Here is a 24,319-nt window from a genome sequence, read left to right on the forward strand (position 1 = left end):
ATCTGCACATTACATTTCGTTGTTTCGCTTACGGTAGTTAAGAATATAGAATACTATCTCCATTGCAGTCACATAAAACATAAAACCGAGATCTGGCGGGTTGGTTAGCTTTAGCTCCCGACCCTTTACGGAAACAACAATTCTGGGTGGATGGCACTAACCCTTCCAGCCCAGACATCCTCTCGTGAAACTTCTTTTGCATTTTCCCGGTTATGGTAGCTAAACTTACGTGTATCTAATTGACATTCAGCCCTTTTATTCTTCGATTTCTCTGTATATTTTTAGTCAAAATGTTCCCTCGGTGTGTTTTCACAGCGAAGTGATATCCGGCTCTGAGTGCTGCTAGACCTTTACCAGGGAAATGTTACATTCTCGAAAGTGTCAGTTCGGAACTCCAAATGGATAGCGAGGTCCTGAACAGTCCATGGCAATCCGAGATAGTTCGTGACGTTGTAGCTTAGCAGAAAGTTGACGGATGGTCGAGCAGGCAGTCACCTTGATGAACTTGAGTATGGTCATGATGTCTTCTTGTTTGCAGACGAGAGGACCAGGCCCTTCCAGGTGGAAGTTGATGCCATCCAGGCCGAAGGTCTCCAGCATGGACTTTATCCGGCGCACCAGTTCATCGGCCCCTTTGTCGTCACGAATACGGTTCAACAGGCTTTGCACGTGCGCACCGGCACCGTAGCTGACGAGGGTCCTTATATCTTTAGCACTTGTGTCGTGTCTGATTCGTCCGAGCTCTCGCAGGATAGCTGCGATACCAGAAGTAATGGAAATTCCTTGTAGTCAAGAGTTAAACGTAACACACCTTTCTGGTGAGAAGAAAAAGTTTAAGCATAAAATTGTTACTTGTCACATGCCAAATAACAAATGGAAACGAGAGGGCGCTTCTGCCTCCATATGGACACCTTATACAAATTAAGCAGTGGCAGTAACGGAACCACTTTATGAAGACTCGAGTACCAGACGGACTGATTTGGGGTAGCTACGATGAAGATTTCCGTAGTGTCTGTTAACAGGATTGGTACTATAGACTGAATGATTACTGATTCCGAATATAGCCTAGAAGTCAGATTTAGTTCCGTTGCCAGACATTTTAAATCATTCAATCTAATTTCACAATGAGAAATTGTCATCCACCCTACTGTAGCACATAGCTACAATGGAAGTTTCCTGCTGCAGTCTGGTGGATGACAATTTTCCCTTTCATGAAGCTTCAGTTTCTTTGCAAGCTTCCGTAGAACTGATTTGCCATATTCATTTTATCTTATGTCCCGTGGTCTGTACGAGTTCAGCGATGCCTTTTTCCTTTGTTTTTCTTCCCATGGTCCTTGCTTACGTCGGTTCCTGAGGAAGAACTTACCTGTTTAGACTGCACCTGCTATACAACGAAAGAGAAGAAATGCCTGGCATTCTTCCTTCTACAATGTATACAAGGAATGCACTACAATGTAGTGAGAAAGCTTGCTCGTAAGCGATATAAAGATCGCACCAGCCACTACGCGACTACCATGTACGGATACGACAGACAGGGTTCGTAGCGGTCCTCCTCAGCAGCAAATGTGCGTGCATGCGTTCCCCGCGCCTATCCTTTCTTTATATCCCTCTCACCTTTCTAGCTGCATCGTTTCCCTCCTTCAGAATATAGCGTAGCCAACCAGATGTTCTTCTTGTTCATGTATACATCCCTTCCTGCTGTACTTCATTTTCTCTCTCTCCCCCTCTAATCAGAACGAAGAAGAAATATCAGCTTTTAAGTGTGCGTTAGCAAATAACTCCAAAAAATCTGCGGGAATTAGAGCGCCTATGGATGCAAAACTTTAATGAAAGTCCTGAGGTACGCGCCTTAGCGCGCAGCGGGCCGCTCCCACGTTGGGACAGTCATGCCATGTCCGACCGCCACATCGTGAGCCCTCTGGACAGCCCATAGTTGCGCCCGGCACCAGGGCTAAGATAATGAAAGATAATGTTCAATAGCCTGGCAAGATACCAAGAATTCAGGATCGCCAATCAGCCTCTAGAGTCTGTAAAGGAGTACGTTTGTCTAGGTCAATTACCCACATAGGACCTTGATCATGAGAAATTTACAGAAGAATAAAATTGGGTTGGAGTGCATACGGCAGGCATTGCCAAATCCTGACTGGGAGCTTACCACTGTCGTTGAAAAGAAAAGTGTACAATCATTGCATTCTACCGGTGCTAACATATGGGGCAGAAACTTGGAGGTTAACAAAGAAGCTCGAGAACAGGGTTAAGGACCGCACAAAGAGCGATGAAACGAAAAATCTTAGGACTAACGTTAAGAGACGGGAATAGAGCGGTGTGGACCAGTGAACAAACGGGGATAGCCGATATTCTAGTTGACATTAAGCGGAAGGAATGGAGCTGGTCAGGTCATGTATTGCGTAAGATGGATAACCGGTGGACCGTTGTGGTTACAGAATGCATACCAAGAGAAGGGAAGCGCAGTCGAGGGCGGCAGAAAACCAGGTGGGGTGATGAAGTTAGGAAATTTACAGGCGCAAGTTGGAATGCCCTAGCGTAAAACAGGGGTAATTGGAGATCGCAGGGACAGGCCTTCGTCCTGCAGTGGACATAAATATTAGCTGATGATGATGATCGGGGCTCTTGGTAGCAGAGAGCCACTTGTCCTCATTGATTTGTTCCGTGCCTCGCAACGAGGGACAACGCCACAGCGTATGGTCTAGGCTAGCAAAGTCATTGCAGTGCCTGCAAGAACTACTGGCACAACTGTCGGGATAAAGCTTGTGTAATAAAGCCGGGCTGGGATACGAGCCTGTTTGCAATAATGTAGGTTATTTTTTTCGCGCATGTTTCGCAGGTGACCTTCGAAGAGCTGGGCAGGTCAGATCATCGGCCAGCGAGGTCTCCAACCCCTGCACCATAGCACATCCAGTGCTGCTCCTTGCCTCGATAAACCGTACCCGTGATGAAACCCGCAGCCTGACTGCGCATAACCTGATGCATTGGCGGGCCACCTATATACCATAGTCGTACGCCTAGAGCGAAGCGCGCAATTTACTGTGTCGCATGGGGCTGGGTGTCGCATTTACGAACGCCTATTCGTTCCTAATAGGGATGACCAACAGTGCGGCGTGCAATTTGTGCGGGTGTGACGACACTCTCGACCACCTTCTGCGTCACTGTCCATCTTTTGACACTCAACGACGTATTCGCCGAGCTAAACTAAATCTGTTAGATGAGGGAACGCACTCGGAAGAAATGATTCTTGGGCCATGGCCTATGCATTCTTGCATGCAAAAGGCCGCAAAAGCCCTTCTGCAGTTCGGGAAGAGCACTGGATTGTACGAACGCTTGTGACAGCGGAGATTCTTCTGTGACTGTCTCTGCGAATGACTCACTCTATTTTTTTTTCTTTTCTCTCCTTATCTATTCTTCCCCTTTCCCCTCCCCAAGTGTAGAGTAGCCAACCAGGCACGTCCTTGGCTAACCTCCCGACCTTTCCCTCTTCGTTTCTCTCTCTCTCTCTCTCTCTCACTTGAATATATATGCATTTCATCAAGGACTCGCTCAGAAATGTTTGCATGGTTATTTAACTCTCTCCCAGTGGCTCACAGTCGGCTATCACAAACCCTAATCCATGCCAAGACCATGCGCCGCTCGTAGTAAAGGCCGAGGCCACTTTCAATTTAATCCATGTTACGTTGCTTCACATGAAAGGAAGGACCCCTACTAAAAGTTACTACGCGTAATCGCTTGACGAGGTTAAGTCCCTCTCGACACGACGGCATCGGGCAGTTTACCAGCAACTTAGACATCAGCAAAGAAAGCGGTGGGGCCTCTGTCTTCCTGCTGAATTCGTCCTCTGCGTGGCTGACAGTTCACCGACAACCTGCTCAGGTATCACTATCATATCGTCGTGGTTAAAACATTGGGGCTGGGATCAAAAACCTGTCCTTGCGAGTTTTACACTAATCTTATTATCTCGCAAATCAGTCGTGGTGGTGGTTATCAGCAACGAACAGGAACATTGGACAGTTGTCGGCCTTTTACTGTCTTCGTCCGGCACTGGACAATTATTATTATTATTATTATTATTATTATTATTATTATTATTATTATTATTATTATTATTATTATTATTATTATTATTATTATTATTATTATTATTATTATTATTATTATTATTATTATGAGGTCATCTCTTCCATTGAAAGTGTAATATCCTCCCATAGTAAGCACAAAGTAATTCTTCTTGGTGATTTTAATACACCAAGTATTGATTGGAACACACTTAGATATTCTCATTACAATCATTACACAGAGAAGAAATGCAGCCTGTTGTTGGAGTTTCTGTCTTTCTGTTCCCTTCAACAGCATTACTTAATCGCCAATTCCTGTGGCAACGTCTTAGATCTTTGCATCTCGAATGCTCAGGTTTTAGATGTCTCTCGTTCCGAAATTTTCCTTGTGCGTACCGATAAGTTTCATCCGCCACTAAAGATAACTGCCTCTGTGTCAGCACTGAGGCAGAGCTCCTCCAGTGGCGTAAATGAATCCCCACGCTTTGCTTTCAAGCGTGGTGATTATCTTGGTTTATATAATTCCTTGTCCACCACCGACTGGTCACTGGTTACCGACAAAAGCAATGTTAATGACCAAGTAGATCAGTTTACAGAGCTTGTTTTGACCAGTATGCGCAAATACATTCCCCAGTACAGGCTTAGACGCTCTAGATATCCCCACTGGTTTTCGTCTGAACTCATAATTGCCCTAAAGCATAAAGATCGCGCACACCGAAAATCCAGAATTCCGTTGCCTAATGAGTACAGAGAAGAATTCCGCTTTTTTCGGGCTCTCTGTAAACGTCTCTATAAGCGGGATCAAGATTCATATATGGCATTCTTGGAAAGAATCGCCTCCGACCGGCCGGCAGAATTTTGGAAGTATATCCGTAAGCGCTCCAATAAACATGGAGAGGATTTTCGCTTACTTGACTCTAGAGGGTCGGAAGTCCAAGCAGTCGCGGATTGCTTTGCAGCCCATTTCTCTTCCTTATATACAGATGCAGGTTTCAACGCTGGTGTCAGTCAGCAGCACACGACGGTTCTTACATCTAGTGCGGTGTTGTTTGATGAAGAGCTTGTCCACGAATGCCTTAAGCGCTTGAAGCCTTCCCTATCCTGCGGCCCTGACGGTATCCCCTCCGCAATTCTAAAAGCTTACGGCTGTATATTTGCTCCACTATTGACATCTATATTTAATAACTCTTTGACTACTTCCACTTTCCCTCACATGTGCAAAACTGCTCGTGTTTTTCCTGTATTTAGGTCTGGATGTAAATCAGATGTGTCGAATTATCGCCCGATTTCTCTTCTCTGTGCCACGTCTAAGGTTTTTGAGCTTGCTCTTCACAACGTATTGTCTTGTACTGTGAAGAACACATTGATTCCGAATCAGCATGGATTCCTTACCGGCCGCTGTACTATCATAAATCTCGCAAGCTTCATGACACATATCTCCGCGCCGGTACTTCAAAGGGGGCAAGTAGACACCATATATTGCGACCTCAGTAAAGCTTTTGATGTGGTAAGCCACTCACTGCTTCTCATCAAGGCTTACGCAATTTGGTGTTGACTCGTAAATTGTAAATCTCTTGCGGAATTATCTTATTGGTAGATCATGTTTTGTTAACGTTAACGGCCAAACGTCTTCTTCGTACGTGGTAGCCAGCGGCGTTCCTCAAGGATCAGTGTTAGGACCACTCCTTTTTTTAATTTTTATTAATGACGTTCTTTCCGCCATTCGGCATTCCTTCATTCCTTCTATATGCCGATGACATAAAGATTTTTAAGGCAATTCACACTGTTGATGACTGTCGCATCCTGCAGTCTGACCTGCTTTCTTTTCTAAATGGTGCACAGATAATAAATAACCTCACCTTGAATGCTGCTAAGACCAAAGTCATGACTTTCACCCTCAAAACAGCAAGCATTTCTTTTTTCTTATTCAGTAGATTCTGTACCATGTGTAAGGTCCGTGAGATCAATGATTTCGGTCTACTTTTTGATACAACCTTACACTTTTCAGCTCACACTAAACGCGTTGCAATGCAGGGCATGCGCACTCTTGGCTCTGTTTGCAGACTGTCGAGAGCATTCAATTCTCCTACACCGTTCCGCAAGTTATACACAACAATCTGTCTTCCTCAACTCGAATACGCGTCGGTCGTCTGGAACGGCATTTATAGATCCAACAGTGACATTATATATCGGGTCCCAGAAAACTTTTCTAAGCATATATCATCACCACTCTGCTAACGCGGACTCTGGGCCCTGCTCTAGCACTGTTGGATTATTGCCATTGCCCTTACTTCGCTGCCGACGTAATCGTGCTGACCTGCTTTTCCTTTTCAAACTCCTTCACGGTATCCTCATGTGCCCCGAACTCCTCAGTTGTATCACGTTTCGTATTCCGCGCAAGATCACCAGAGAACACAGACCTCTTCATGTTGCTGCCTGTCACCACCAACACTCAACCGTCCACAGAATAGAGTCTTTATAACGCCCACTTTCATGACCTCGATATTTTTCACAACTCTCTGTCTTCGTTCCGCTCTGAGCTTTCCGTTGTTGTGTCTTAGCTTCACATATTCTTCAACTTCCCTTCTCCTTTTTATTATGTATGGATTTAGCGCCTTCGGTTACATGTATGTACACTTTTCTTTTCAAGATTGTTATTTTTTATTCATTGTTATTTTTTTACCGATATTCCCCTGCTGTATTTCTTTTTCTATGTATACGTGCGCCAGCACCTAGACCTCACGGTTGTTCCTGGGCACGATAAATAAATGATTTATTGATTCATTATTATTATTATTATTATTATTATTATTATTATTATTATTATTATTATTATTATTATTATTATTATTATTATTATTATTATTATTATTATTATTATTATGCGGATTTGTTGTATGTACTTATTTCGTATGCCAATTTTCTGTGAGGACAATGTATCTGTAACACTTTCCACCCTACTAAAATCTCCCCCAGGAATTGTATCATTTATAAAGAAACATTGAATAAATAATTGCCATTGTCGGTATTCTGCCTCCATAATTACTGCAAAAGGGCTTTCAATATTTATTTTTACTTCCATCATAGTCCCTTTACGCGACGTACATTCAAAGTAAAAATGAAGGCATCAAATGATCACGGAATTGCCACAGTTTCTACAGCTAATGTGGCCGGTAACGTCGGTAACATTGTTACGGAGCGATTACGGCGTGATTGTTACGGAGGTGCCAGTAAGAATACGTTCCGAAGATAGATTTACATAATGTACTGGCATGGTTTCTTTCGTCCCTGCTATAGTGGTCTCTTAAATGCCGTCGCACTTCGTGCGCCATAGCTCAAGGAACACGCATGTGCAGTGAAGGTTATTTAGAGGTACAACGTCGACAGCAAACGTACTTTTCTCTCCCAGGTGTCCCCTCTTGCGGTAGAGGATCTCCCCGCTCTTGTTGTCCGTCTCCACGTATGAGTAGATGAAGTGCGTGCACTTGTGTATCGGCAGGCTCCTGAGGGAGTACCTGCGCACACCTCGCCTCTCGAAGCCGTTGGCGCGGATGAAGCACACCACGGGAGCCGGCTGGTTGCTACGGGCGCGGACGCGGGCCCTGTCGTCGTCCTCGTCCTTCCTGTTCCCGTCGCTGTTGTCCCCCATCTGCACGGGTACGCCCGCGCCAGCCGCTGGAACAAGGCACAGAGAAGTTCACCTCTACACTGCATGAAGCATGCCATTCCAAAGCTCATTTCTTTCCCACTACCGTTTTCGCTGTGTGTGCGTGTGCGCGCGCGCGCGTGTGTGTGTGTGTGTGTGTGTGTGTGTGTGTGTGTGTGTGTGTGTGTGTGTGTGTGTGTGTGTGTGTGTGTGTGTGTGTGTGTGTGTGTGTGTGTGTGTGTGTGTGTGTGTGTGTGTGTGTGTGTGTGTGTGTGTGTGTGTGTGTGTGTGTGCGCGCGCGCGCGCGCGCGCGCGCGCAAGCAATCAAGGAAACATGCAAACCAAAAAGGATTGTCTTACATTCTTTGAAATGACGCAGTTAAAGACGGAAAGAGCGTAAGAAGATTGACAATGTTGAGAACGAACTCGCAATTGATTTATTGAAACAAAACATCACAAAATAGAAAGGTTCTTAGCTCCTCCTACACTGACCAACTGGTCAGTTTGGGAACAGAAGAAAACAAAGCGTCGAATATCATGATTGTTAATTCCTCGTGCGACCCTTACTTCAAAGGTACGCAATTTCTTTGTCTATAAGAGATAATGGTGGCCGGCTGACACACGTGTCTCCAAGTCTTTTGGTATTAAACTCCATGTGCGTGATACATCTACGTTGCGGAATATTTCACCATGAATTTGTAGGTGCTTACTGTTTTGACTGAAATCGATGGTCTGCCTCCAGAGGGCTGACCGTAAGAACACTGGAGAGTTTTACTTTGACATACAAATCTTTCCGCTGCCTCACTCGCGTGATTCTGAGCCGTAGGAAGATCACCTAGAATTACCTAGGCGTAAATATTCGTGACGTCATCACAATACGACCGACCGGGACGATGTGCTTCTCTTTGTAATCGAGATTTCCCCCTGCGGGGTTATTCTGATGAGTAAAAATTATTTGTTTGTTATCTCACAAGTCACACTTATTGGTCTTCAGAAGTGTGTCATGTGAACAGATGTTGTGCATATATAAAAAAACGAGTTATTCATCTTATTAAAACACCCGGCATACCCAGTGAAGCTCCACCATGTCCAGAGATTAAAAAAAAAACTTCTGCATCCTGCGCTTGTGTAGTTCAAATCCAGCGCTAATGCAGCTCCACTAATCTGAAACCTGGGGAAGTGCGAAGCAGGGATGCGCCGGTGTGCCACTTGTGTTTTCCTTGTGTTTATCTTGTTTTATCCTGTGTTTATCTTGCGTTTAGCAATCCATCATCCGTTTTGACACCTGTGCTAAGGCACAACTGGTGGGAAACCGCCACGCACATGGAGCCAAAGCTTTGCTGATGATAGAAGCGATTTTAATGAATTTTGGTTAATTAATGCGCCTAATGCTTGATTATTCCTGTCTTTTAAATTATTCTGAATCATTTAGTTTATTCTGAACCAGTTTTGATAAATTGTGCACTTGTTTTGACCATGTTTTGAGCACTTGTTTTTGAGCGTGAACACGACAGATCACACGCGACGGACGCCGACGACAGCCCGTGCCCCTAAAGTGCTTCACACTTAAAAAAAAAAACGTTGTATTGGATGTCGTATACAGCATTCTCCCAAGTACATCGACGCCAATCCAGTAATTCTTTTTATATTCTACAGGAAAAATCCCGTTCCATTCATGTCCATCAGCTTATGCCACGAAATATCGGTCCGTAAACTATCGTTTCGGGCCTTTCCGACGTATTGTTCGCTTTATATTTGGTGCCGACCACTGTTTCATACCTTGGAAATCATGTGCGGTGACCTTGTATCTAGAAGCTAACATTTTGCAATTGAACGTGACCAGAATAAAGTTAATAAATTAATAATTTATTATTAAGATGTATCGTTGTAAACAAACTGACTTCTTGAATATATCACATGAAATTATGACCTGCAAGAAAAAAAGTTGGTCAAAATAGAGGATTTCACTCGGGCACATCTTCCTTAATCGCATCATTCTAAGGCTCCGAAACGCATGAGTAATGATTTATTTGTTTCGTGTTTACGTAAGTGGCATTATCTGTTATGATCATCACGTGCACACCTGCGCGTACTTCACAGCCTTACGTAACTAACCACAAAGTACCTTGTTTAGTGCTCCAGATTGCGGCACCAGCTCCAATTTTACCAATAGTCTATTTACTGGACGAACAACCAATGCTGATTTAAATGTGTATGCAGTATACCGTACACCAAGAGCCACTGTTTACTTTATTGCTGTGTTTACTTTATTGCTGTGATAATTTAGAATGTCGTACCCTTCAAAGTTGAAATTTTATATTAAAGTTCGAGCTCACTTGCGAGTTCTATTCCTCTTTCTTGAAGTTTATTAACATTGTTATTGAATAAATTTGTGTATTGCTTAATTGTAAGGATAACATATACGACTATGTGTCTGTGTGGCTGACTGACTAATCATTATCTCAAACAAATCAACTACTAGGCGCAAGGATCACTGCTGAAAATAATAATGCATGCTTTTATCCAATTTTTTCAAGAAAATTCACCAACATTTATTGATTGTTTGACTGCGTTCTATTTTGACAAACAGATAAGGAGAGTATTACTTATTCAATGAACCACGGTTAATGATATTTTTTATATATTTCATACTCTTACGACGGAAGTACACACGGGCAGCTGATATTATTGTTTATTTTCTGCATCATGGAATGATACGAAGAAGTTACAAGGCGTTGTTACACAGAAAGAGAGCGCCGCTGACGTTCGATCGTCGTTGTCTTCATTGACTCATCCAAGCAGTAAATCCACTTATTCAACATTTGTGGGATCCAGGACATCCAAATGACAGAAGTTGCGTTCATATATCTGGAACATAAAGCGTCGATCTATTCAGCTACCAAATCAAACCAGATGTGAAAGGAACGAATTACTAAAGACGTAACAATGTGCTGTGTTGAGGAACAGAACAGGATGTTTTCGTCCTATTCGATTTCTACCTAGATTGCAAAATGAAAGTAGCGACAAAATTTTCCAGATTAGCGTAAGTGCGTGACACTGGTCGATAGGCCTATGTTTCGAATCACTTCGCTCTGTACCAGCGCATTACAATACAGCAGACTCCGCTTAAACGGAACTTGAAGGGACAGAAAAATGTGCTTATCCGAAGTTTCATTTACGAAAAAGGCACAAAAATCACCAACACTTTTTTTTTGCAAGAGCATCCGAGTGTTTCAATAAAACCACGGTGAAAAAAAAAAGAAATAATTTACTATGCTATGCTTCTAATAGTGCAGATTCTTTTGCATGAGATCGTGTTCTAGCACGAAAGGATTCCGCATAATTTTGCGCTGTCCTCAAGTTCGAAATAGTACTGTAGACGTACAACTCCATCTTTTGCCATGTGGCCCGAAACAGTAACGCGCATTCAGACAGTAATATCCATGTCTACCACACTACAGCCATGGCCTTCGCCACGAACCTCGACAATAATATTTGCAACTGTCTCCTCAGAGTAGGTAAGCAGCGCATCATTAGAGGTCGGTGATTAATTGCGGTGTGAAAGAAGCAGTAGTGTAAACCCTTATTGAAAAAAAAATTACCGACTCCATATTGCTCTCTTCCTGCTCCGGGATCATTACTTGCATAGCGAAGTCCCTGCTATGGAGACACCATTGCAACTACGACATCCTTAATTTACATTAACTTTCCCGCAACTGTCTCATGGATTGAATTTTCTTCGCCATTTATAGCATCACCATTTGACATGTTTGTTGAATTTTTCCTTCTCCATATGACGATGAGGTAGATGGTAGTTTCGGTTAAAGTTCCGTTTAATCAGGGTTCCCAAAAAGACGCGCTCCATTTAGCCCAAGTTCCATAAACTTGTGCCTATGGGCGGCCAACCAAGGTTGATACCATCGTTTCGTTTATCCGGCAACCCCGTTTAAGCGAGTTTCGTTTATCCAGAGTTGTTTAAGAGACACAAGTAACGAAAGAGGCAAGGAAGTTAGTCTTACCGCTGAACGACTCCAGGCACAAGGTCCGAATGACGAAGTGGCTTCTATTCACCGCACTTTGAGCATCGCACGTGAATGCGGACACACGCGCTGATTCTGCCCCGTCGTAGCCCGCGAAGCGCCATAGAGCACGGCAGTGCCATTTCGGTGGAACTCAATCAGAAGGGCACCGGCACCTTCCGCTTTCACTCATTGCTTCCTTGTTATTTCGTTCTAACACAAAGCATTGCGCTACCTTTAAATGGCAAGCTGGTACGAATTCCACACACATGTACGACGTGACGCTGTAGGTGCTTCCTACACAGCGGGTGACGTTATCGTGAAAAATTGTACAATACGACGTAAAAAAATATTAGCAGTATTTATATATTTTATAGTTTGGTGACGCGAATATTACAGCAGCGCTTAAGTCTGCAGTCTTGCGTCTTGTCATAACAAAGCTAGCCATATCCATTACCTTTGTAAGACAGATTTTTTCCCCTAATTTCTATCATTTTTTTTCATCATCCTACATAGAATTGTAGTTTCTTTTTCTCTATTTCTCTATATTACTACACCCACTACTAACTACTAACTTGAAGTAAAAGAAGCACTGAGTGTCAAGATGACGCCTTGACGCCTTCACTGATAATGCGACCTCGTCATCGTCGACACTCAGTTCATTTCGTCGTCCTCCTCTTCCTCAGCGGCGGCAAAACCAGAGGACATCCAGCTGGGAGCTGTAGATGTCGACTCATTGATTATTTTTTCCCGATTGACATATTTCAAACGTAACAGAATACCTTTGATAAAGCTGCTCTGTTCGCTGTTCATTTTTTTTTTCGTAACTCTTTTTTTTTTCTTATAATGAAATAAGTCGTTGTAGTTCCTTCGGATAGACAATGCCTGTTTACACGTAAGACTTATCTAGTATTTTTTTTCTTTTTACACCCCCTCATTTTTAAAGGAGCATGTCATTGTTCACATTGCAACTCACACATAACGTTGTTGTCTTTTTTAAGAGCAGTATTTGACGACTTCTACGGACTCCTAAAGTGCGCCTTTAGGCAATAGCGTCGGCCGCACAGAACTGTGCCACTGAATGTGTTATTCGCAAATAGACGTACGCCATCCACTTTGTCCGCTAAATTCCAATTGGTTGCCTCGGCGATTTTACTTTTACTAAAATCGACGTTCCGGAGCCTCTTTTCAGCTCATGGCCTCTAAAGGCAGTCACGAATTCCTGCCTTCGTCTTAAATTGGCCTTCCCCTTCTTTGCCGCATAAAGAATAATCCAGCTTTTACTTTCTTCGCCGTTATCCACTCTCAAATATAACGTCTCTGAAGCCATCCCAGGTCATGCTACCAGCACCCTCGCGTTATGCGCTTCTCCGGCTACTGCGTTTCACTGCAGTGACATGGCGAAATAGGTATTAGAGCAGTTATTTTGTATGTGATCAAGACTGAATGCTTACCGCCTCCTGAGCCCCCGCCATCGTCAAAGTCTGGAAAACGTATTTGCCCTTCGCCTTTGGAGTCTTTGACGCCTTTGTTGTTGTTGGAGTCTTTGTGTCCTTTTGAATCCTTGGGACCTTTAGACCCTTTGGGACCTTTAGACTCCTTGGGGCCTTTAGACCCCTTGGAGCCTTTAGATCCCTTGGAGCCTTTGGACCCCTTGGGACCTTTGGAGCCCTTGGGGCCTTTGGGGCCTTTGAATTTGCCACCCTTGATATCATCGGGCATAGATGATTCGTCACTGCCATCGGTTGGTTGTCTCGCTGGGGGCTCCCGGTCAGCGCTTTCGGTGTCGGGGTTCTCCTCTTCGGGGCTGTTTTCGTCGGGGCTGTTTTCGTCGGGACTGCCTTCATCGGGGCTGCTTTCGTCGGGGCTGCTTTCGTCAGGGCTGTTTTCGTCAGGGCTGTTTTCGTCGGGGACATTCTCGTCTGGGAAGGGCTGGTCAGGGACTGTACCGCCAGTGGGGTCGGTGACGGGTGTGCATCCGTCATCCTCTCCCGGGCCACCTTTGATGCCACCTTTCACTCCACCGCGACCTTCCACTGCACCAGCGTGAAGAAGGATGACCGCAGCCACAACGAGCAAAAGGCCAAGCACTAATGGCGGTGACATGACGTCCTGCAGGGAAGGCATTCCACTTACTGTCAACGCAGCTTGAAGCGCGAACAGGAAATAGCTTATCAGAAGGCTTACTACGCTTATAATTATATAAAAGTGGGAAGTGTAATGATTCTGTAGCCGGTATTAAGGCATCCATCAATCTCACGTGGGCGGTGAGTAGCTGGAATTTAGTCAAATGCTTGGGAACACATTGGAGTAGTTTCGGAATTCTTCGTGCTTCAATTTATGTAGATGGTACAGCCGTTATTTGCTACATAAATCAATACGCTACTTGGACTCCTCTCTATCAACTCATTAGACATGTAGACGTCATCCTACTTTGAAAGAATAACTGAGAATCTAATCACCCGATTTGACGAATTTGTCTTCTTGCTGGGGACGGCACAGATAACTTACTTTCTCCTTAAAGCGACTGTTCGTGCCTAGTTGAATCTCAAAATCCCTCAGGTATGTGTCTATCCTAGGGCCTTGCAATTCTTCATCCGCTCCCTTATGCAGAGTAGCATGTGGGCGACTTTACACACACAGGCAGAATTCTCTACGTTTCAGTAAAGAACTTTCTCTCTCTCTCTCTCGCTCAGGAGAACCATTTCAAGAGCAACTATCTGCGAAAATTCAACGATGAGTGAACTGTAGTCCATATTCTAACTGAAGATTACCCTACTCCGGCCGACGAGTGAGCTGCTATTTGAGTTCCTCTAGTGGGTAAAAAAATTCCAGTCGAACCCATCTCACGATGAATATCGACGTTAATCCGATTATCATTGAACCAATGTAACGACACACCGCATTGCTAAGGCCGAAATACGTCACGCATGAGGCGTGTATGCAGCCGTGCTCCTCTCTCACGCTTGAGAGACATCTCCGCGAAGTCCGTGTGTGGCACGTGTGTGGACACAAATTCAGACAAGATTGTCTATACTCCATCTCATAAATTCCCTTCAGCACTGTGGAGGCTACCGGGTCCTCAGCCAATAGGAAGGGCGACTAGCCCCTGCACATGTATTCCTCCGCGCTGCGTCGTCTGCTCAGCGTCTCCACGGCATCTGCTCTCCGCGCTGTCGATACACGCTCATTGCAGTTATTGTGGCTGGCTTATTAATCTAAAAAATACTAGAAAACAATGAAACAAGCAACTACGTCGGGAATTTGAGGAAGTGTGGCAACTTTAACGTTACTAATTATGTAGCAACGGTACAAATTATACATATTGCGAAAAAAAAACGCAGTGCATGCTCAGTGTGATTTATTGTGCTTCCGAAGATTACTAGGCGCTCCTTCTGGATAACCTAATTATATGCATCTATGCAGATATTTAGCGAGTTCAAGAAGAAATCATGTTAAAAATATTAATTTAACCCGGATTTATGTTGTAAATTTCGGGTGTGTCCGGAACCATCGCACATTTTAGGACACGTGCCTTAATGCACACTATCCCTGGCACCCAAAGTCTTCCTCGTTCATGGCAGCATCCTCATCGGAGCTTCTGTCCTCCCCAAGGCTGACAACGACCAGTTGCTGGTTGTCGATAAATTCATCAAAAATGGGGCCCACTTTCCCTCATCTTGTCCTCTTCGTCGATGACATGCTTAACATTTTTTTTTCCCCTTATGTGCACTCACTTGTGAGATGGCGTCCACAATAAGCTTTTTAAGTTCTTTCAGTTTGTAGACTTGGTTTGTGGAAGCCACAAACCACTTATGGTGGCAGTCTCAAAACGAGATGTCTAGCAGTGGCAGCAATGCCGTCAATACGGTATTTGTTGAAGTCAACTTTCTCTGCATCGATTAGCTGCATCAACTCTTCTTTCATCATATCTTCATTCCAAGGAATGCCGTCTGTTTTCAGGCTGCTCATGCGTTGCACTATTCCTTGTCTCACCGAATGGTAGGGTGCATTGTCGAGGACAATCACACTGCCTGAGGCGTGGCAGCCGCGTTTCTTGAAATCACTTCTCATAGTGGTGCCCATCCATATCCTCGTGGTAGTCTTGTCACAAAAGAGCGCGTAATCAAAGCGCGCGCCGAGTGTCGCGCAAGCCAGCGAAAGAACACGCCGGTCCCGTGGCAACTTCAACAGAGGGGGAGAGCGCATACGCCTCAAGCAACAACCCTAACAACGGCGCCGAAACGTCTGGAACTTGGAAGAGACTCGACGGAGCGACGTTAACCGGAGAGAGAGAGAGAAGACACGCGCGCGCCGAGACACCTTCTCACCCGGCGGGTCGAGAGAGAGATAACTACAGCGTGTAAGCGTGCGTGAACAGCATGAGTCATCACCCCCCCTTGACGACGCGGCGGTGGTCGAAGGTACCAGAAAAGAGTAGAAGCTTCCCAAGCTTTGGCCATGCTACGAGATCACGACACCGATAGGAAGGTTCGAGAACGCCTGTGGAAGCTATATAACCGCCGTGCGAGAATCGTCTAGTGGAAATCCGGGAATCCAGGAATCAAGGAGTTCAAGGAGTACAGTCCGCACCGGTGATGTAACGTGAAGAACGAGCGTCTGCGGAAGAAGGGGATTCCCCGGCAAGCTAGTCGACGAGTTCATCGAGCGTCTGCATTTCCGGAAGAAGTTCTTTCTTCGAGATTTGCCCCCAAGTTACGCCGAGATCGTCTGACTTCCAAGACCAACACTGGTGAATACGATTGGACACTTAGTGTTCCTTTTTATTTTGTGTTTTACGTGTTGGACTCTCAGTGCTTGTCGTTATTTTCTTGTGTTTGTTAATACCCATCTGATTTGTATTGTGTTGTGTCTAGCCTAAGTGTGCAAGTGTGTGTGTAACTGCCATGTGTGAAGAATATATTTTGTTGTGTTTTGACAACTCTGGGCTCTGACTCGGTCTTTGGACAGCAACCGGCGTTCGCTGGCGCACCAGAGGGCCCACTCTTAATTGTCCTTGCTTTCGTGGGATTATTTTCGGAAGCTGATAAGTCGGCTTTGGAATTTAGTCCGGCGTCTGCGCCTCGTTCAACGGGGTCTGTGACAAGTCTCCTGTGCTCTTTTTTGCTACAAATACTTCTCCTGCCCCTCGAACAAAACCATTCTCGTTTCCTCAGTGCGTCACAATCAGTCGGGTCCCCTTACCGCTGGGATTCTGCAGGCCAACAGACAGTCTGCACCTCTTGGCTTGCTCTGCCGTTTTCACACTCTCGTCGACCCACACCCGATTCGTCGTGTCCGACGTTAACCCATGTTTCGTCCGTTTAGAAAATAGGCCTACTTGACGACGCAGTTCTCTTATTCAACGCAGGTACTTGCAGCGCCACTGAATGACGTGTGCAGCTTCAATAAGGAGCGCATTACGGCACCACTTTTCAAATCGGAAGTCAATCTTCCTGAGCATGCAATGCATTGTCGATGATGGCAGTGAAGGCAGCGTTTCATCGGCGTTAAAGTGGTCGGTAAGCTTCTTAACTGTAGGTATTTCATTTCTCTTGAAATATTCAGGGACCACTCTTCGCAGGACACCCAAATCGAACTCGTCGCCTTTTTTTTTTTTTTTTTCATTTCGCGACCTTTGCCGCCACCGGACAACTTCTTCGGAGAGGCAACTTTGCCATTTCTGCGAAGTTCAGTGACCCACTTGTAAAGAGAGCGTTCGCTGACGTTTGTCAGGAGTGCGGTTCTCTTTATAGCCGCATTAACACTGGCGCACTTACCGAGTTCTCTGCGGACCGCACCAAACACATTTAGGGCCACCAACTTCGCATCCTTCGGAAAATGGGATAACATTGAGATGTAACGCCCCTGTGACTCACTGGTGTACACACACGACGGACGACACGGCAGACACGGATTCCGCCGTCCGTCTGGGTGCGAAGAGCATCCAGATGACGAACGAAGAGCGCACATTCGAGCAGACGACAACGCCGGAGTCGAATACATGGTGGTAACGCCCGAAGCGATTGCCTTCCCCCTCGAACCTATGAAGTCGTCGTCGTGCGCTGCGTGGCCCGCAAGTTCCAATCTGACGCTTGTATTTGCTTCAGATTTGTGTCCTGACGCTTCAACAGCAATGGTTTCGTAACTATATTGCGCTATTTCCGCTATATTGCGTTATATTGTGCTATTTACAAATTCTAGGCGCATTAGGCGTGGCAAAAGAAACTACCTGATCTCGCAAATAACGACAAAACGTACCTGATGCTTTGTCCTCAGCGGGAGATGAAACTAACCGGTGGCTGATTTCACCATTTATTTATTGCTGTTGGCGCAGTGCACGAGTAGCGAGCGCAAGTTCGGGTTGAAGCGGACCGTCCGTTCTGCGTGGGTGCTGCCACGTTGATTTGTAACTCGAGTTGCTGGCGTTTACCGATACAACGATTAAAGGCATACGACACATATGCGAAGTGGAATAAGCGTATTAGAGTTTTAGAATAGAGGCCCCAAACGTTTTGGGGCCCCAAAGAAATAGCGTCGAAGCCACTGCGCATGCGCGAGACGCAAACTGCCTTTGGGTTTTGCGTCGGGCACGCTATTTCACCCATTTAGCGGGAGCCCAAAAGCTGCCCCTATAGCTTTGAGTCAGCAAATATGGCGACACCCATCGAAGCGACGGCTCTAACCGAGCACCAAAGTGGGCTCAATTCGTGGTAACGCGTGAAGTTCGTAAGCTAGCAGAAGTGACTGCGGTTATCGCTTTCTCTCAGCTAACATGTCTAATGAAGATTGATTCATTAGACGCCGCTGATTCCGAATTCGATTGTCGATTTCACGGCTCGTAGGCCTAACATGAATTATCTTGGCTGGTGAAGGCACGTAAAGTTGGTTACTCAAAATTAAGCGCCACAAATCGCTTGCTGCTAATAGAATAACCTCTAAATTGTAATTAAACGCAAAAACACGAAAGTCAAAATTACTCTTCTTATCATAAAATGATTTAGTTTATTGTAGTATTATAATTGTTTTCCTTTGACACCTCATAGTGGCGCTGCAAGTGCAAGACGCTATCCGCAAAAGCAAAGACCTGTTCGAAATAGGTATTTGCCTATTTGCCTAACTAGCCGCTTTAGGCTGTGGGACCAAATATCCTTGTACGCATTTTTATATTATTGTGTAATAAAATTACCCTTTGATTGATTGAAATCTCTTCATTCCTGTATGCCCCAACGCTAACACCCGCAAAGCTCTTTGGGGCCCCAAACTTATGAGGCCCCTATTCTAAAACTCTCTATTATCTATCTTTATGAAGTGACACGTGCCAAAAAAGCGCTTATGTCTCAACCCTGCCAATTACAAGGCTGTTACATATGCAACTACGCTTTGCGGCGTAAAAATGAGCCTTGCTTACACCCCGCTGCTCTGGTAGTGCTGAACGGTAGTGGCTTACTTTTTATTGCGATAGCAATTATATGGACACTTGAACTGGATTTCTGCCGTCGTCGTCGCCGTCGTCGTCGCCGTCGCCGTGAGGTTCCCTATAGATAAAATCTTCGCCGCGCGCCGTATGCCCGAGAGGAAGCGTGCGGAGACGCGCGCTATCACGGAGAGCGAACGCACTCAATCTCCCACGCGCAAGCAAGGAAGCAGGAAGCCAGCGCCGGAGGGAGCAAGGGGGGGGGGGGGGGGGGGGGGCGCACTTCTCTGCCAACAACCGCGCTCGTCGCTCGCTCGCACCGTCTCCTATCTCCACACGGCTCTGACCTTTAAGTGCATTCGCCGCTCAGTTTCCGTTGAAGCAAACCTTCGCCCGCTGCGGCGTATGCTTGCTGCCAGCGTTTTGACAGTCGTTGTCTGCTGTCATTCAGTGTGATCTCTTCGTGTTTGTGCGCGCTCACACCACGCTTGTTCATTCAGTTCGTAATAGTCGGGCCACATTTTCCAACGCACGCTACACACTCAATGCTGCCCGGATCGGCAGTGCAGCGCTACAGGTGTGTCCCTTCGCACGCGCTGCCCACGGGAAGCGCTTCTCATCAACACCACCGTTTCACACGCGCCTTCTCATGGTCATCGAGTCTCTCTTCATGTCGGTCTACTTACGCCGCAGCACACCTGCTTACTTAATCAGCTCATGTTTACTACAATTCATATTGCTACCAAAGCCGCTCACCTTACTTCGTATGACATTGCTGTGTTGCTATCGCATTCATTGCTTCGCCCTTAGGGCGAAACTGTGACATTTTTTTATTCCCTTTTTAAAGCGGAGCTTTCCTGGCCTATCCTGCCATGTGTTTGGCCTGGGTAGGTTGGTTGGTCGGTCGGTGGGTCATTAGCTGGTCGGGTTCTCGCCGAGTAGATACAACCTCACAAAAAAAAAATTGGCAGAGACACTTAGGACTACTTATGTGTCTGAATGCGAAAGCATTATAGCGTTTGTAGGCCTTAGAAGGTCATGAACGTACGGGCTCATTTTATGCACTCATGACGTGGCGCCACCTCCTCCCCCATTGGCTGAGAAGTCAAGTGCCCAGTGATGCACGTACTAGGCCGCACCTTTAGTCAGCCAGATGGCTGTGACGTGACGGGTGCAATGACGCACGAACTACGCACGCTTTTAGTCACACAGCGCCGTGGAACCACCGTGGCGTCGGAGAAACGCGCTCGTCTGACACCCCAGAGGCCCTGGTTCAATTCCCACCCAGACCGGAATGTACTGAATGCCATTAGTTGACTTTGTTTACAAGAACCTCCCTGATAAATTTCGCGTCAATCCGAGCATTTCTTTTTACGTGTTTTTACTCTTTACGCCGTCGGCCGTTTTCGGTACCAACTTTCGGTCAAGCCGATGGACTTTCGCGTAATGGGCATATAATGCTTCGCATTAAAACGAGTGTGGCACCTTCGCCCGTCATGGCACCAGCCGGACGCTCTAACGAATTAAGCCACAAATGTTTTCAAGCGAAGCTTGCACACGCCAGCCTGCGCCGGCGATGTAACGCTAAAACTCCGGCTCCATCGGCGGCTGCCCGGCGCCGGAGCGTGAGTCAATCACAGCTGTTTCGCTTCCGCCGGGGAGGAATGGACTGGGAAAACTTTATTTAGGTACTGCAGGACGCGCTTACCGCGTAGCGGGCGTCTCCCACGTAGGGACCGACAGGGAATACCTGGCGGCCGCTTCGTGTGCCTGCTGGACGGCCCATTGCTGGGCGGCGAGAACCGAGTTTCGGAGAGACCTTTCCCACTTGTCCGAGGGGAAACGGCAGTAAAGTGTTTCGAGCGCGTTGCGCCCGCTTCGTTTCCATTCAGGTCAGTTTCGGAAAAGCGATGGGACGGCCGCGCATTGCGCGTACCCCCCCCCCCCCCCCCCCCCCCCCCCTTAGCTACAGGCAGCTCTCGCCGAGAGCCGATGGGAGATCGCCCGTGCAAGGGTGCGTCGTCGACGGGCCGATCCCACGGTGCGAGCCGCTGAAGCTGTGGCACTCCGCCAACGCCGAGCAGATCACCTGAGCTTCCCTTGGTCACGGTCGTTATTCACAAGAAACATAACCGTCAAACACATGGTGCACCCAGGACAAGCTTCGCTTATCCCCATTTTCCGGTACGGGAAGGGCCGACGATTCTTTTTCTTTTCTCTTCTATCATGGTATTTTTTGCATCATGTATAATACTATATAGGGAGAAGCGTGCAAGAAATATTAAGGTCCCTTCTAGGTCATCAATATTAGGCCACAAACGCACGTATACCTCTCGCGTGAAAACCAACTAGCACTTTCGGATGGTCGCCAAGTGTTCGTCGATCAGTGTCTGTCACTACTTCTTGTCGCATCGAAGTGGTCGGCTGCAAATGTGCGGCCTTAGGTAGGTGTCCGTGGTGTGCCGGACGCTGCCGGCCTGGTCAGGCAGCGAGGTGCCATCTCTCGAGGCACCGCAATACCCCGCCGCGAAACGCTCACGGACCGCTGGTGTTGAAAAGAGCTCAGGCAACCCTGTCTCAGCGCCAAAAGACGACAATCAAGTGTATGGTGCCTTGTATCTTTCTTTTGAACGTCGTTATTGGAAATGACACATAAAGCTTCAGCGTACTAGAAGTTACAGCTTGAGTGATATTGTGAACAAACATTAGGAAGAAATCGGAAGCAATATTTTTTGCAACTTCTTGGGGCAAGAACTAGCGTATGTAACCCGGTACAAAGGGTTGGGGGCCTGAGACCGCATTTTCTTAACTTTTGACTGGTGGCCCGGATGATCTCGTTTTGTTCTCGCAACGATGCCGGCAGAGGGCATGGTACTTGGCTGACAAGCATGATGCCTAAAATGCCGTTACTGCTATTGCAGATGCTGCTGCGGTTTCTCGTCGGAATGTCGGAGGACCAAACTCTGGCCGTCCAGAGTGCCCGCGATCAGGCCGTCAAGCTCGGCTTGCCGGTCCCTAAGTGGGACTAGCCGGGTGGCGCGGGGTGTCCCCTGCGTCTTCTCTGGACCTCAATAAAGTTATTTCACTCACTCACTCATGACGGATGCCTCTTTTACGTCGTCGATGCGCAACTTTCCATAAATGCAAGGTTGGAGTGCGCATTTTCCGGACTTACTGCCACGGGTGTGGCATCACCAGCGACCAGTCTACAAAAGGAATAACGCGAGAACATCGGCTTGAGAGGGCTGACAAGCATGATGTCTGAAACGCCGTTACTGCTATTGCAGGTTAGTGACTGCTCTACGTATCGTAGTGATGATAGATGATTGTTTGTACTGCCATGCCCTCGTAGACGTTGTGCTATATTGGTTTGGTGGATTGCTGGTCAATACAGCTGTTGCTGCTGATGGCTGGGGATGTTGAGGAACATCCAGGCCCAAAAACTGCTGAAATCTTGCAATAAATTCTCTGAAATCAAAATGCATTGGATTGCAAGATAAATGATATCAGGAAATAAATTGCAGAAGTGAATGCTAAAACTGAAAAAATGCAAAGTGTGCTAGCCATGTTCGACCAAATGAAAAATAGAATAGATAAATTGGAGACCACCGCATGCAAACAATAAGAAAATTAATCGTTTATGAAAATAGAAGCGGACAAAATAATCTTTTGGTGTTTGGTCTTACTGAAAGCGCGAACGAGTCTTCGAGAACGAGACATTTTTTCTAAAGTCCTTAGCATTGAAGTCACGACAGTGGAAAGAATGTACCGGATTGGCAAAGTAAACTCTGATAGACCAAGGCCTGTGATCTCGAAATTTTATGACTACAAGGAAATAGCTACAGTCCTCAAAAGCTGCGCAAAGCTAAAGGGAACTTGAATCAGGATAAGCAACGACTATGCGAAGGAAACAGGGCAGATACGAAAGAAGTTATGGGAAAGTGCTACCTTGGACAGGGACGCAGGCGCAAACGTAGTTGTTGTGCACAATAAACTCCGCATGACCGATTAGTTATACGCATGAGATGACGTCAAAGACAAGCGCTACTTGCACTCGGGCAAACGTGATACTGATGAAACGAAGCGAACTGAGCGCGTTGTATCAACTAAGTCAAATTAATCTGATAGCGCATGCAGCTCACTTGAGACACCAAAAAATAGCTAAGGTTGCTCTCGTTTAATGTGCGCAGTATTATAAACAAGACTACGCATCTTGAGTATTTATTGATTTTGCATGATCCGCACATAACCACTATAACCGAAACATCGTTGCATGAAAATGTACCAAATGATAGCACTGTTCCTCCCAGTACAACATATTTAGATAAGACAAAGACTCACGTGGAAGTGCGGTATGTACTCGTATAATAGTTGGAAGTTCTCTGAATGCTTCGTTGATTGATTGTGAAGTACCAGAAACTCTGTGGTGTAAAATAACTCGTGAAAGTACTGTTTTCCTTATCGGAGTTGTATATCGGCCACCCTCATGCTCGCCTGAGTTTCTGGAAAACCTGAACAAGTTTTTATATTCTCATGTAAATGGGAACACTAGGTTGGTAATGACTGGAGATTTTAACATACCACATATAAACTGGAAAATTTTTTTCGGATAGTGGCGTGGAATCAGTAAGCGCTAAAAAAATACTAAAAATTATGTTTACGTACAATTTGAAACAAATTGTGCTTGACGGTACCAGAATTACGCCGACGTCAAGGTGTTACTATCAAGGAGGAGGAGGAACAAACTTTTATTTAAACCAGCAGTTTAGTTGGCTGGGCCTAGGCCTCCCACGTGGGGACTATCCCATCCTCGTCGCCAGTCTGTAATGTCTGCTCCCGGCACGGGAGTTATCTCTGTTCAAGATAAAGGAATTGACACGGCACAAAATCCTATCAAAGAAATTAAATTATTACAATGTGACGGTAGAAGATGATATATTGAATCACAGCATCATCTGTCTCGATGTGCCTATCCGAGCAACTATACTCCGTTTCATACATCAGGTGCAATGCTATGAAGGCTAGAGATACTTTTTGCAGGGGCTGCGTTCGCACTTAGAAATAGTTCGGTGTTTTCCGACCGATTTTTTGCAAATGCTCTTTATATAAGCTGAGTTCTAAATGAAAAAAAAAGTATTTACCTTTAGCAACAAACAAATAATGTACTCAT

General features: G+C 45.9%; 1 protein-coding gene across 1 annotated transcript in view; it reads right to left on the minus strand.

The window, feature by feature from the left end:
• LOC119440572 (collagen alpha-1(VII) chain) overlaps positions 1-24,319 on the minus strand; it is a 267,441-nt gene that overhangs the window by 238,555 nt on the left and 4,567 nt on the right. The window contains exons 2-4 of the mRNA XM_049662970.1: positions 13,187-13,844; positions 7,464-7,742; positions 496-755 (exon numbers count right to left, since the gene is read on the minus strand). Of these exons, the coding sequence (XP_049518927.1) occupies positions 496-755; positions 7,464-7,742; positions 13,187-13,838 (1,191 nt within the window). The 5' untranslated portion in view covers positions 13,839-13,844. The remainder of the gene's footprint in view (positions 1-495; positions 756-7,463; positions 7,743-13,186; positions 13,845-24,319) is intronic.

The sequence above is a fragment of the Dermacentor silvarum genome, chromosome 2, assembly GCF_013339745.2.
Source record: "Dermacentor silvarum isolate Dsil-2018 chromosome 2, BIME_Dsil_1.4, whole genome shotgun sequence".
In the NCBI taxonomy this organism is placed as follows: domain Eukaryota; kingdom Metazoa; phylum Arthropoda; class Arachnida; order Ixodida; family Ixodidae; genus Dermacentor; species Dermacentor silvarum.